Source organism: Myotis daubentonii, chromosome 12 (assembly GCF_963259705.1).
Source record: "Myotis daubentonii chromosome 12, mMyoDau2.1, whole genome shotgun sequence".
NCBI lineage: Eukaryota > Metazoa > Chordata > Mammalia > Chiroptera > Vespertilionidae > Myotis > Myotis daubentonii.
The window spans coordinates 7,183,868-7,198,403 of NC_081851.1; the positions used below are offsets into that span (position 1 = coordinate 7,183,868).

At 52.4% G+C, this 14,536-nt stretch overlaps 1 protein-coding gene across 4 annotated transcripts in view; it reads right to left on the reverse strand.

Moving 5' to 3' along the window:
- Positions 1-1,707: 1,707 nt before the first annotated feature.
- Positions 1,708-14,536, reverse strand: part of IL1R2 (interleukin 1 receptor type 2) — a 34,346-nt gene continuing 21,517 nt past the window's right edge. For 2 of the 4 annotated variants that reach the window (XM_059658870.1, XM_059658867.1), the window contains exons 4-9: positions 12,755-12,935; positions 9,873-10,047; positions 7,077-7,139; positions 5,302-5,437; positions 3,948-4,090; positions 1,708-2,131 (exon numbers count right to left, since the gene is read on the reverse strand). In XM_059658870.1, the coding sequence (XP_059514853.1) occupies positions 1,983-2,131; positions 3,948-4,090; positions 5,302-5,437; positions 7,077-7,139; positions 9,873-10,047; positions 12,755-12,935 (847 nt within the window). In that variant the 3' untranslated portion in view covers positions 1,708-1,982. The remainder of the gene's footprint in view (positions 2,132-3,947; positions 4,091-5,301; positions 5,438-7,076; positions 7,140-9,872; positions 10,048-12,754; positions 12,936-14,536) is intronic. The other 2 variants (XM_059658869.1, XM_059658868.1) reach the window with 2 other exon arrangements.

The following is a 14,536-nucleotide window of genomic DNA, read 5'->3' on the forward strand; positions in this document are numbered from 1 at the left end:
GTTGGGGAACTCCGAAGAGCACTGGAGGAGGAGTCCAGGAAGGGAGAGGGGTAAAGCCACGAGGCCCCGACCTGAGCCAGCAGATCCAGGAAGGGCGGAAGCACCAGACCTACTGCCTGAATGTCCTCACCTATGGTTCCTTCTGGAGGTGTTTCCCCCTCCCGCCCAGTTTTAACTCCTAGTTCAACGCCAAAGGCCTCTCCATCCCTTCTATTCTCTCCTCCCTCCTTACGTGAGGGAGAGCTGACCTGTGCATTGGCCAGTTTCTACGGTGCGAGTACTCCCACCTTGGCCGATTTTACGCCTCCCACATCCTATCCCTGAACAGATTTGGGAGAAATGCCAGCCACACCGGCTCTTGCAAGAGGTGCAAGCTGGGCCCCGCACCCCATGGCGTGGCACAGATTGCCTTTTCACTCCCCAGGACCGAATGAGACGTGACCACAGGGGGTGAGAGTGACTGCGTGCGTGCTTCGCACCAGGGCTGCTTTCACCCACGGTCTGGTTACTGCCGAACAGGTCACATCCATGGCTCTTCCATGTGTGTTTCTCCTGCATGTTTCTTACTCGTGTTCTTTCGTTATTAGGATTATGATGCTTTTCTTTAAAGTGTGAATAACTCTATATGCTATAGTCTTAATTCCTTGAATTTGGCTGACAATTTTCTTTGCCTTTTGTTTTTATTATTTTGTCAACAGAAATTGTAGCACCATCAAGCCTGCCAGCCTTCACTCTGGCGATTCTTTTACTGGGGGTGAGCCCAAGAGGAGGTGTCCTGTCTTCATCGTCCTACAGCACGTGACAGGCATGACTCCAGGTGCTGGGGACACAGCCATGGCCCAAGCAGCACCTCTGCCCCTCATGGAGCCCTCATTCCGCTGGGGAGAGCAGACAGGAATTAAGCAAGCAAGCATATAATAAAAGGTCTGGTGAGGATAAGAGCTACGACATAGAGCAGAGTGAGGGGGAAGGGGGTGTAAAGAGGTGCCATTTAGAAGGGCCTCTGGGAAGGTCACCTCGGAACAGACTTGAACGAGTGAAGGCGTGAGTCATGCTAATTTTCCTGCAATTTGATTTTTAAAAATAATCTCACTGGCCCGGGACCGGTGGCTCAGTTGGTTGGAGTGCCATCCTGTACACCAAAAAGTTTCAGGTTCAATCCCTGATCAGGGCACATATGGGAGGCAGCCATCAAAGTTTCTCTCTCACACATCGATGCCTCTCTCTCTCTCTCTCTCTCTCACACACACACACACACACACACACACCCCAATAGGAATCTTTTCTTGTGTGAGGATTTAAAAAAAAAAGAAGACAATCTAATCGGAAATATTTTGGCATATGATATAAGAGGCTCTGATTATTTTTTCTACAATGTATGCACTTACCTCAAATCCCTTCCTTTCTCTTTATTTTTAGAACTCGGTTTAAGGTTGGGTCTACTTCTCAGTTCACTAATGTGTTTTAACATGTATTTTTCTGACAGTCTACTCTATTTTAATTGCTCTTTTTTGGATCATCCTTTTGAAAAAAAAAATGACCAATTTGTGTTGTAGCATGTCTAAGCTATCCTTCCCAGTCTCGAAATGAAGTTCCATCTTCCCAAATAGGCAAACTTGCTTAACTGTCTTTGTATGTGCGACATCTCCCAGAGAGCAGAGCCAAAGAGACTTCTAATAGATTTTTGTTAAATGATGTCTAAATGAATTTCAAACTCATTTTGACATTTTTAATGCTTTTCAGGTCTAAGGGTACCTCACTCTTTTAAGTGGGTCCCGCGTGACAGAGGCCTCACCTGACCCACACAGCTCCTGCATTCAGTTTCATGTAATAGACTTTACATGAACGCGGTCCTTTCTACAGCCCCGGGAGGCGCACCTACGGAAAGGCGCAAGGCCCTGCACACAGACAGAGCCGCTGCGTCAGTCAGACTTCCATTTGTATGTGAGTCATTGTACTGCCTTTATTTTACTTGAATAGGATTAAACATCTTGATGACCAGTCTTCAACGTCGTCAGGCCGTATGCTTTTCCAGTTCTGTGTCTGTGCCGTCTGCGCATCCATATTCCCCCCAAAACCAAGAAGACCAGCGAAAGGGGGGCCAGCGCAATCCCCCAGGAGAACGTGGCGGCTGCGGGAAGAAAGGTCAGGTCAGGGTCAAACGTTCTCACCAGATAGGACAGTGCGTGCGGGTCTGGGGGCAGAGAGCCACTGGGGGTGGGTCCTCCCATAAATGCGCACTGAGCTTCAGAGTGTGTGTCGGGCAACAGGACCAGGGGCGTTGGAGGGCAGCCTCTGTGGCATCATGGAAACCAGCAAAGGGAGCAGCACTTCATCCGGGAGAAGCGGCAGAGCGAGGGTCTGCCTCGGGCCCCCCACTGGGCAGTGCGCAGCGAGCTGTCGCGCGGGTGGGCCTCAGCTCGCAACCGAGACGAGGCCGGGTTAGCTCTGCCCTTTCCCAGTGAGCATGGATGTCATGAGGATTCAATACAGTCGCAGAGGAAAGGAAACAAGCTGCGAAAAAAGAAGTCTAGGGGTGGAGATCATTGCTTGGATGCAGCTCCCTGGCTTCCGTGTGTTATGAAAACATAGGAAGAGACTGTGAAGAAAAGTCAACGAGGAAACACAAGAACGTGAGTGCTGTCAGACACAGTGACGAAGAGGCCAGAATTCCACGTGTGTCTGTCATGCTGTCTACCATAGTCTGTCTAGGCATCCAGCAGCCAACACAATTTCAGACTATTTTCTCCAGGCGATTCTTAGGCCCTAAAACCCAACAAAGCTTTAAGTGAGTGAGGCTTCCATCTGCTGAGCGGCCATTCGAAGGCACCTGTGTGTCCCTGCGGTCAGGCATGGCCAGCCCAGCAAGAGGACACGGCTCTCATTACAGAATGGTTAGAGGTCCCACCATCGGGCTGGACAAGCACAGTTCCTTTGGGTCACGAATCTGAGCCCCGGCAGTGGGCTCCGCTCTCTGTGGGACCTCCATTTCCAAGTCTAAACAGCCCCCAGCCCCTGTGGACATGAGCTGGGCTTCAGCTTTTGCATACACCTCAGTATGAAGGGGCTGCGCAGGTGCCCCTCTCGGCCCTCCCCGGGGTGCCTGGGGAGCCCAGGGACCTGTATGTCACCAAGCGGCTCCGTGAGCAAGGCTGGTGGCTTTCCTTTTGGAAAGGGTTGTGTGGGGATGTCTTCTCGGCCCTGAGACCTGGCCCAGCCCTCAGCTTTCCCAGGACAGTCTGTCTGCACTGCCCTGGGCGGGGCCGGGAGCGGCTGTGTCCCCGCACATGCCCAGAGGTGTGGTGATGACCTCACAGCTCAGGCCAACTCTGGCCGGTCCCTCGTCATCTTCCAGGGCTGCCGACAGAGCCCCGGGCCGTCTCCTTCCTGCTCAGCTAAACTAAGAAGGCAGGGTTTCCTCTCTTCTTTTAGAATGTCCTTAAGCGGGCACTGGGTTGATTTGCCTTTCACTCTATTTCCTATTCACTGATGACTTTAACCCTAACGCGGCCTCGAGCCCCGGGATCTACCAGTCCTGGCCCTTGGGGTAAGGTTTCTCAGCTTGGGGGTGAAGAACGTACCCCCTCCTCAAGGGGTCACAAGGGACAGCTGGTCCTGCTGCGCCACGCAGATCCACAAGAGGACACAGGTTTCCTAGGGTTCATCACAGAACCATTTTATCTCTTTTCCAAAAATCTGCTTGCTATTTACATTTTTATTTGACTATAATCTCCTAAAGCCAGCCTCCGCCCTACAGAAGAAATTGTAAAATATTAGAGATTTGTTCTAATTCCTGGAAACTTCCTACCCTTGTTCCAATATTAGAGATTTGCTCAACTAACAGGAAGCCCAAGGGACTTGCTGAGTGATTCTGGAGAACTGGCAGCCTTGCCCAGCACCCAGAGGACATTCCACACGCTTCCTGTCCGGGCGCCCGGAACACGTACCTTCTTTGACTGTGGTATGCAGCATCTGGAAACTCAGTGTGTTGTGCACAACACATTTAAAATCCGTGGTCAGATCCTCTCTGATGACTGGATCAAAAATCAGGGGCACTTCAATGTAGTTCGCGTTGTTTTCTGAGTATTCCCTGCGTGAGAAGGTGTTTGCTCAGGTGGGCGGTCAGGTCAGGCTGGCCTTACACACAGACACCCAAACATGCCCAAGAAGGGCCCACGGTGCCTGCACTGATTTCAAGGTTAAGACAGTTAGGAGCACTGGCCATTCTACTAGTATTTGTTACTAATTTGGGAGGGTTTCTAAGTGGCTTCTGAAGGTAGGAGTGACACTGACGATGTGGCGATGCTGGTCACTGTGACAGGACACTGGTTACAAGGAGAGATCACGGGAGCCAGCTTATTTTGAATAATGGGAATTTCATCTTTTGTGGCCCTCCATGAACAAGGAGCTAGGAGTGGAGCTAGACATGTCTCATTTTGGGAAACTTGACTGTATCACCAACAACTCATTTGCATATTGAAGGGCAGGGAGTTTCCAGAAATCCAGTTTTCAGCAGTGTCCCCTCCTCTCGTCTCCACTGCCAGCTCTCACTCTGGAAACTCAAGGTCAGAGCGGAGGAATGTTAGTTTCGCAATGAGGACTTGCAAACAATTGTGCTAACCACACATTGTTTTATCCGCTCAATTGCACCCAGAAAGACCTTTTTGATAGGTCTTTTAAAAATTGGGCAATGGGAAGTTCAGGCTGCTTTCAGGGACTGACCCTATTGCTTTATAACTGGAACACCACATGGTCTCCCTCCCTCACATAAAGGTTCCTATTTACAAGATCTGATTGTTCTACTTTCAAAGGGAGAAACCCCTTTCCGAGGTGACTGCTTCTGAGAACAGAACTCTTTCTCACTTTGAATATTAGCCTCCCTTAGCCCTGGGACACAGGGCTCTCGGGTGCTGTGGCTAAGTTTCAGAATTTGTTAAGGGCTCGTGAAAATGTTTGACACTCAGGTTGCAGAATGGGGAATAGACATATATTAACTCCAAGTATTTTTAATTGTAAAAATCAAGAAACAAGCATTTGATTAAACAGCTAGAAAATGCAACCTCAGTGACAAGCAGTTGGCTGCAACTCAGCTCTTATGTAGAAAGTTTGCTTCTCAAGAACAGATGGTCATTCTGAGCAAACTCAATTTCTAAAATTCTAAAAATCCAACGGTTCATACTAGCAAAATTCTCTTTAGTATAGCATGTGTGCCCTGTTGAGAGGTTGGATATAGCATTGTCTCTTTGAAAATGAGAGAAGCTGATGGAGGGCTCACGAAGCTCGCTCGCCTCTCCCACTCACAGGCGCGGCCCCTCGCGCACGCGGCCGGCCTGGTAGGCGGCGTCGATGCCAGTGGCGTTGGCCATCCACCACAGCAGGGTGGTCGAGTGCGCGCCGCCTCCCAGGAACACCTTGCACGGGACCGTCAGCCTCGAGCCTGTGGACAGCGGACACGCAGACACGTGAGAAGCCCCCGGACGCAGGGTGAGCCCCGCTCCTCTCGCACCGCAGATCCGAGCGGGACCCTCCCGTGCCAACACCAGCCAACTCCTTTCTTAGAAGGAAACGCTCCCTGGAAGAGTCCCTTCACGGCACAGCGCCGGTGGTTACCCAGTGTCTCCGGTCCCTCCCCGGCCTCGCCGAGACACCCGAGGCAGGTGCTGCCCAAGGCCTCCGGCTCCTGCGAGCCGCCTTCGCTCCCGCCCACGCGGCTGGGCCCCGATCCAGTGGACACGGCCCTTCCCTGCCTCGCCGTCCCTCTCCCGCTTCCCGGGACCCCGTGCAGGAGGAACAGCCCCCCAGCCGTTACAGGAGGTGCCTGTGCGCTGGCCCTGCGCTCACTGGCCTGCCGCTCGCTGCCAGTCACGTTTCAGTTGCCAAAGGAGAGAACTGGGGACACGTCCTTCCCGTTTGCTTTTCCCTCGTGGGCGCTAGGCCCCCTCAGGCCTCACGCAGCCTTTCTCCCCCCTCCTCCCCAGGGGACCCAAGACTCCTCAGCCCAGAGCCCTTGAGACGCCCTCAGCCCTCCCAGAAGGGCAGGAAGCTTGGGGGGGGGGACCACAGCTCTCCCAGGCCCCCAGTAACCGTGTTAAATATAAGCCCAACCTACACAAGAAGTTGAGAGGGAGGGAGGGAGGGAGGGAGAGATTGAAAGAGAGAGAGAAGAGAAGAGGAGGGGAGAGGAGGGGAGGGGAGGGGAGGGGAGGAGAGGGGGGAGGGGAGGAGAGGGGGGAGGGGAGGGGAGGGGAGGGGAGGGGAGGGGAGGGGAGGGGAGGGGAGGGGAGGGGAGGGGAAGAGAGGAGAGGAGAGGAGAGGAGAGGAGAGGAGAGGAGAGGCCAGAGTTTAAAGAACGAGCATAGCCTACAAATGCTGTACAGAAACCAACACAGAACGGCCGGCCTCGGACACAGGCGGCCGAGCCCCAGCCTGGCCTTTCTCAAGCCACCGTGACCCCCACAGCTTTTCCTGCCGGAAATGGGAGAAATAAGCAGTAAGACCTCGTGGGAGCCCCACTGGACACACTGTTCTTCAATAAGGAAGTGAGGGCTGGCCCAGACGCTCTGTGCCAAAGGGGGTGCAAAAGGGACCATCCTGCCCATCATTGCCATCACCCCACCAGCTGGCCAGCAATTCTGGCCACAAGAAACGGTCCACGAGGGGGCGCAGGGGCCGGTCAGCCTCCTTGTACAGATGGGGCCCTAGGGGATGTGAGCAGAGCTGTCAGTGGCGTGACTGGTTTCGAGGGCAGGTCCTGGTCTGGGAGGGTGTCACCCCCCCCCACTACAACTGCTGCCCAAATGCCCCACGTGTTCAGTTTAGATCCTCTTACGTGCGGTTTTCATGAAGCACAGTCCGCCTGTTTTAAACAAGCCGTTTCTAATCACACTGGCACGAGAGTTGCCCTCACATTTGTTATTTCAGCCTCTCATCCTGGGTGCCAGACGCTCCCAGCACACACACACACACACACACACACACACACACACACACACCCCCGTGTGCTGCACACCAGGGGCAGGCGCAGGTGCGGCCGGGCCCAGAGCGGGGGCCGCAGGCGGCCGGGCCCCAGGCCTTACCCAGGGAGGCCGAGATGGTCTGGTGCGGGGACAGCATCACGGGCACCGTCTCCACTTCTTTCCCTGCGACGGACGCAGAAAGGTCAGTTAGGGCTTCGTCCAGCGGGTCAGGCCGTGGCCTAGCCAGGGGCCCGCTCTCCCAGTGTGGCCGTGTCTTTCCGAGAGAGAGGCGACTGGAGGGAGCCCCGCGCACATCCCCTCACAGCCTTCCTTCTGGGCAAACACTGGCCATTCCCCTCTCCGGCTTCCTGGACGAATCCTTTCTCTGAATAAACCCTGACAGCAACGCGCACACTGTCCCCAGGATAGGTCTGCCCAGAGTCCATTCGCCTAAATGTCTCCGGCCTGCACCGGCCCACCCGCTCCCGCGGAGCCCTGAAGCCCTCTGGGGAGGAAGAGGCAGGGCCGTGTGACGCTGAGCCGCGTGGGGAGCTCACGCTGCCCACGGGGGCTTCCTGAGGAGATAATGCCTTTGGGGGCAAAGGTGGTCTCCGATGAGTCAGAGCCCAGCTCCCCAAGAGGCAGGACTCCCGGCAGCTTGAGGAAAACTGGTCACCTGAACGGGGCGAAAAGGTCAGCTTGGGGTGGGCAACCGGCCCATCCCGCCCCACTCGCTCCATCCCGGCTTCTTCCCTGGAGAGCACCGGAAGGCCCGACCGCACCGTCCCCCCTGCACACACACACACACACACACACACACACACACACACACACACACACCGCAGGGCGCGGGGAGGCGGGGCGGGCAGACAGCTGGGGCCCTGATGCACCCTGCGTCTAACTTGGGTCGCACAGCATCTCCGGGGCGGGGCTGTGAAACACACTGCTCAGATCCCAGCCCACCCCCCCACCTCCGGATCCAGAGGCCGGGATGGGCCAGGTGTGGCCTGTCTGCCCTGTGCCCAGGGGGTGGCTGTGCCCTCCTCCCAGAGGCAGAGACCTCCCATGGGCTGCAGGTGAACAGGGGGTTGGCGCCCCCTGGTGTCCCTGCGCAGCACAGGAGCAGGGCGGCCCTGAGCATCCGCTTCCTGTCCCCAGGGACTGAGTGGAGATGCAGGCACCCTCACAGGACAGTAAAGACATAATCTAGTGACCTGTTTTCATGGGAGACAATGAAACTGTATCTCTGGGTTCTGTGGAAAAAGGTTAATCTTTTCCCCTCATAGGCCAATCATCCAACCTTAATATACCCCCAAGCTCCCTGAAATGCCCTCAAAAGGCTCCAGTTGAGCAGCTATTCTGCATGTAAAACAAAGGACGCAGCCTGTTTTCCAGGACGTGAGTGCCATGTACCCCAGCGCCATCCTGGGTGTCCAGCCTGGGGGGTTGGCTCACTGTTGAACAAATAGTAAACACTGACCAATCCTGCTCACAGCACTTCCCCAGCAGAGTTCATGTAAACCCACAGGAACACTCACTGTCTGAAATCCTGCTTTCACAGGCAGCTAGACCTGCCTCGGGGAGCACGCCAGGGGCAGTTCCCACTGGGTGTGCCACTGCCTGGCCTTCCAGCAGAAACACCCAATAAATCCTAGTAGCAACACCTACAGACAGTCCTACAGACAGCCCTACACACAGCCCTACAGACAGTCCTACAGACAGCCCTACACACAGCAAACAGACAGCCCTACAGACAGTCCTACAGACAGCCCTACACACAGCAAACAGACAGCCCTACAGACAGCCCTACACACAGCCCTACAGACAGTCCTACACACAGCAAACAGACAGCCCTACAGACAGCCCTACACACAGCCCTACAGACAGTCCTACAGACAGCCCTACACACAGCAAACAGACAGCCCTACAGACAGCCCTACAGACAGCCCTACAGACAGTCCTACAGACAGTCCTACACACAGCAAACAGACAGCCCTACAGACAGCCCTACAGACAGTCCTACAGACAGCCCTACACACAGCAAACAGACAGCCCTACAGACAGCCCTACACACAGCCCTACAGACAGTCCTACACACAGCAAACAGACAGCCCTACAGACAGCCCTACAGACAGTCCTACAGACAGTCCTACACACAGCAAACAGACAGCCCTACAGACAGCCCTACACACAGCAGACAGCCCTACAGACAGTCCTACAGACAGCCCTACACACAGCAAACAGACAGCCCTACAGACAGCCCTACAGACAGTCCTACAGACAGCCCTACACACAGCAAACAGACAGCCCTACAGACAGTCCTACACACAGCAAACAGACAGTCCTACAGACAGCCCTACACACAGCCCTACACACAGCCCTACACACAGCAAACAGACAGCCCTACAGACAGCCCTACAGACAGTCCTACAGACAGCCCTACACACAGCAAACAGACAGCCCTACAGACAGTCCTACACACAGCAAACAGACAGTCCTACAGACAGCCCTACACACAGCCCTACACACAGCCCTACACACAGCCCTACACACAGCAAACAGACAGCCCTACAGACAGCCCTACAGACAGTCCTACATGGAGTGTAGCAGCCGTGTTGGTGGCCGCCCAGGAGGCGCAAGCTTTCCCTATCTTCCCGGGAACCACTGCTGGGCCCCCCTCGTGGTCTTTTTAGTCTCAGACTTGGAGCCCAGGGCCTCACCTTCCTCAAAATAATCCCTGCTTTCTACCTTTCACAGTGCCTCACACCTCTGCTTAGCCTGGTGTTTTAAGAGAGTTGACGTATGTGTTTTCCTTTCACACCAAAGACATTCAAGGAAACCCAGGTGCGCCCTAATTTGTTCTTTGCACGCTTGTGGTCGAACCAGGCAGAGAGGTGCTCGATGGCCGGCACTTACTGTGGACACGGAGGCTGATATTCCTCGTGACGTTGTACCGCGTGCCCCGGTGGGCAAAGGCCAGGACACAGCTGTAACGGCCCGCGTCCTCCACAGACACATCGCGGATGAGTAAGCGCGTCGTTCCTCTCACACTTAGAAACCTCTCACTGTCTCGATCCAAGAGGACAGAATCCTTAGGGAAAATGTTTTCAAAAGTTACACTCTGTCCTAACTTTCTCTCAACAGCTATGAATGGGATCAGTGTGACCCATCCAAGTGGAATTTGCAACCCAAGACTGGCCTTGTTATTTACTTTGCAAATATTGTACTTTGGACATAATTTTACCTCTGGTTTTGAGAGAGGGAATTTGTTAACATAGAAAACAAAGTTGCTGAATCTGTTTAAACACCATGCTTAAGGCACGTTTGCTACAGCACTGCGAGGGGGTGGGAAGAAGCTCTCTTCTTCAACAGACTAAACCATTGAAAATACAAATATCAGTCTGGCCTGACAGCTGTCCTGGGCCTTGGGGGTCCCCAGGAAAGAGTCCTGCTCTATGATCACTGCGACTGGGAAAGCAGTGTTCAGAAGAGATGATGTTGCTGTAATTACTTTACAAATTAATTCAATATTAGGAGTCGGTAGAGAAGTGGAAAAAATAGTAAGAAAAACTAAATGTGAGAAACGAGGCCACACCTTTCATAGGGACAAAAGATAGTGTGGCTCCTGCGGAAGAGCAAGGCCGCCAACAACACAGAAGCGGCTGAACAGGAGCTGGGAGCTCGCTGATGAGCACAAACTGTCCTCAAGGGCGCACGTGCCAAGCCCGGAGCTTGAAATCGTGCTCTGCTCAAATGCGTCATTTCAGCTCCTTACCGAATGGGAACACAGACATAGCTGGAAGAGTTTGTTCCTCTCGATCTATTTAATTAAAAGGCGAGATTATTGTTCCTAACGTGAGGACAAATATGAACAAGCCCAGCACAGTTCTCCCACGGCTCCGACCACGGGGCTGCCCGCCAGCAGTGGGCGTGGAGCTCCTGGCTGAGGGTTTGGCTTCACCATCGCTCTGCTGTGTGCCCTTGGGCAAGTCTGACATTTGTGTATCTCTGTTCTCTAATCTGTAAAGTAGAGGAATTCATCGTTTCCGCTTTGTTGTTGCATGGCAACGAGTTTAGAACAGAACTGTGCATGGCACGTGCCCAGGAGCAGTCAGCATTGAGGAAGGGCAGGAAGATCACTGAGCACCCCAGGACATCCCGTCTGACCGCTGCTGGGCTCCATGCGTCTGTCAGCCCCACGCGAGGGCCTCATGCACGGTGCTCCACCTCGGGCTCGCGGCCGCTTCGCAGAGGGAGCAGGCGTCAGGGGAAATCAGCAGGCCACGGCTGCACAACAGCCAAATGGAAACACACAGGGCTCTAACCCAGAGCGGGGGACGCCGGCCCGTGCTCTTTCCTCCGCAGGCACGGCCTCTTACCTGTCCTGTTGACTCTTCCTAAACAGAAAAGAATCCAGTCCCTAATTGGGCGCCGATTTCATAGGGGCTGCTACTTCCTTCTACTTCCAGAACATCGTTTACGTGTGCAGCGTTCACTGATATAATATACATATATCTTGAAGTTGTAATACCAGTCAACTGGCTAACCCATTTTTTTCTAAAAAGCCACATTTTAATAATTATGACAAAATTATAGATATTGTTGATTGAGATTATACTATAAAATCAGGTTTTTATAGATTGAGGAGTAACACGTGTATTTCAAAAATGAAAGTCCCTAACTTCTTTTTCTCTTGCCCTCTGGAAATACCTTTAATGCCTTTGCAATTAGCAAAGCAGTAAAACATAAAAACATAATGTAACACTGACTTATAAAAATAGAAAGTGAATCCTTTATCCTCAAAACATCATTGTTGTTTCAATGTATATTCCTCCATATTTTTAAATATATTAAACCATATTTTTACATAACTAGGAAATATAACCTGTCATTTAAAGCCTTTAAACTATAGCAGTATTGTATTTTTTCTTCTATGTTTTGTAAATACGTATGATAGTCCACTGTTCCTATGCGATGAAATTAGTTTAACCAGTCCCTCATGGCGAGCATTTTCTTGTTTCCAGTATCTTCTTAGAAGCAGTGCTTCAGTAAACATGTGAGTACATCGTGTAATATATACTTGTCTCATTGCCACATACGTTTTTAAATGGACCTAATTCTTGATTAAAGGGCCAATTTCTGTCCACGATTAAACAAGTAACTGTACTTTCCAGTATCCGTCTACAGTCTGTATCAGCGCTGTTTCTGTGAGGGCCAGATCGTGTGTGAGGCCCACAGTGTGCATGGCCTTGGACCATACCCAGCTCTCCCGCTGCAAGGGGAAAGGTGGCTGGTCCCAGCACAGCGTTACCGACGCACGAGAGCCGGAGCCCTGTTACTCACATGTCATAAGAGAGTGCGATTCTTTTACATTTTTTAGCCGTTTAAACACGTGAGGACTAGCTTCTCTTGCAGAAACAGGCGGCGCCTCCGTGTGGCCTGCGGCTGCGTTGCCCGTGCCTGGCCCGCCTACCAGGAGCTGACGGCAATGTTTACTCGGCCAGGCAAGAGAAGGAGGTGTGTTTGTACTTACTCCTTTCACCAAAAGTTGTGCATGAGTTGTTAAATTAACCAACAATTGTTTTCTGAATTTTAACAGACAAATAGAGTGGAGAGCTGTCTTTTTCAGCTGTTATTTACACGGGATTCATTTCATATCCTCAAATCATCACTCAAGAATGAGCCACATAAGGATCAATAGAGCATATTGACCATGGTCCTTTCTAATTAAGGCCTTTTATCTCTTTCCCGTGGCAGGAAAGTGCACAGTAATTCAACACCACTTGTTGGAAAGGTACCTTGTACCACTGAATCTTCAGGTCAGTTTTGTTCTGGGTGAATTCACTCAGTTCAGGGCAGACTAAGGAGCCCGAGGCCGCAACGGTGAGCACCTGCGGGTAGGAGACGGCCGGCAGCGAAGCGTCTGTGTTCTCCAGCACCCTGAGGTCCAGGGCCATCTGGTCACAGTACGAGGCATTTCTGATTTAAAAGGGGAAAAGGTAATGAATGGCAAGGCAAAATAAACGTAAATCTAAATGAAATTAGGAACAAGTTCCCTAATCCCGTTACATTCTGCATTTTTTATTAGCATGGTGATACTTTGATCCCTGATCCTTTTGAATCCTTGGGGGACAAAGCAAGCGCCACATCATAAATGTTATTCAAAATGACGATATATTCTGAATTTTTCCCAGAAGGCCCTTCACCAGCCTGATCGCCACACCACCACGGCCTACACCCGCCAGGTTCTGGGCTCCTTGAGCCAATGCGCCTGCCTCCTGGGTCAGGGGACATGTCCTCACACAGGAAGTGCTCCTGCGGGCCACCGTCTCCTGTACAGAAAAGCCCTTTACTTCTCGGGGAGTCACTGTTACCTGAAGTCCAATTTCAGAAAACTGCTGAGAACTGAGTATAAAATCTAGAGATGTTTGCACGCTGCCTGGGGGACACTAACTCAGTGAGTCTGTTTGTTTGGATTTTAACTTTTTGTTGTTGTTGGGATAACTGTAATCTCAATATCGTAATCCTATCAACACCCTAGAACTGGGAAATGGCACAGGCAACTCGTGTCTAGAAACATGGAGGAGATGGCAGGTGACAGAGGATATGAACTACAACTAAGCTTTGTCGTTATCTCACTAGCTTTCTAGCTACCTAAGAGATGAACAAACATTTTATGCACAAAGAAATACAAAAAGTTAACTATCGCCTTGAAAAATGCACGTCAAGGAGACATGAGCCAGGACCAACCTCCAGGGCAGCCCGTGCCTCCCAGCGGCTCCCCGATGGCGGCGAGGAGGGCTGCTGGCCTGGCTGGGGCTGCAGGCATCCACACTCATGCTCCAGCACCGGGAGCCAGAAATTATTAGTATCTCATGTTAAGGTGGGGAAATTACATATATGGAAAGTAAGCAATTTCCTAAGGCCATACAGCTGCTAAGAGGTCAAAGCCAGGCTGAAACCCAGCAGGGCCCTGAGAAAACCCTTGAATTAGGACTATATCTCTGGAAACACGCTTACTAGACATACTGAGAGTCACAAACCTGTTCACATTATTGATAAAGTGATTCCCCTTGAGCAAGATACCCCATGAAAGTGCCCCAACAGAAAGAGGGGGAGTCATGCCATCGCCACTCTTATTCCCCATGGAGTGTGGTTTCCCCACAACAAAAGGGTGGGTGTCATTAGTGCTGTTCTCTACACACATCCATCCTCCCATCCTGCGCACATTCTGGCCCCACTGCGAGAGGGGCGGCCACTTGACTGTAGTCACTTCTACACCAGGGAGCCCCTCAGAGCATGCTTTGTCTTAGTACAGGGACCAACGTTCAGTCTGGGTCCCCGAGCATGTGCCCAGCCCTCCCGGCTTGCTGCCTGGGTGACAACCTTGCCCTGTTGTTTGAAACCCTGAGACTAGAGGGTCACGATTTGGCAGCTCGGCTCCCCCCGCCACCCCCCGGTTGACAGAAAGGCCCCGTGGGTGCTACACCTCAAGACTTTAGGGCAGGGCAATCTCATGCCCTCTGGCTGTAAATGCCAAAGGGGATTGTGGCAACTGCTGGTGATTCTAGGTCCTTTGG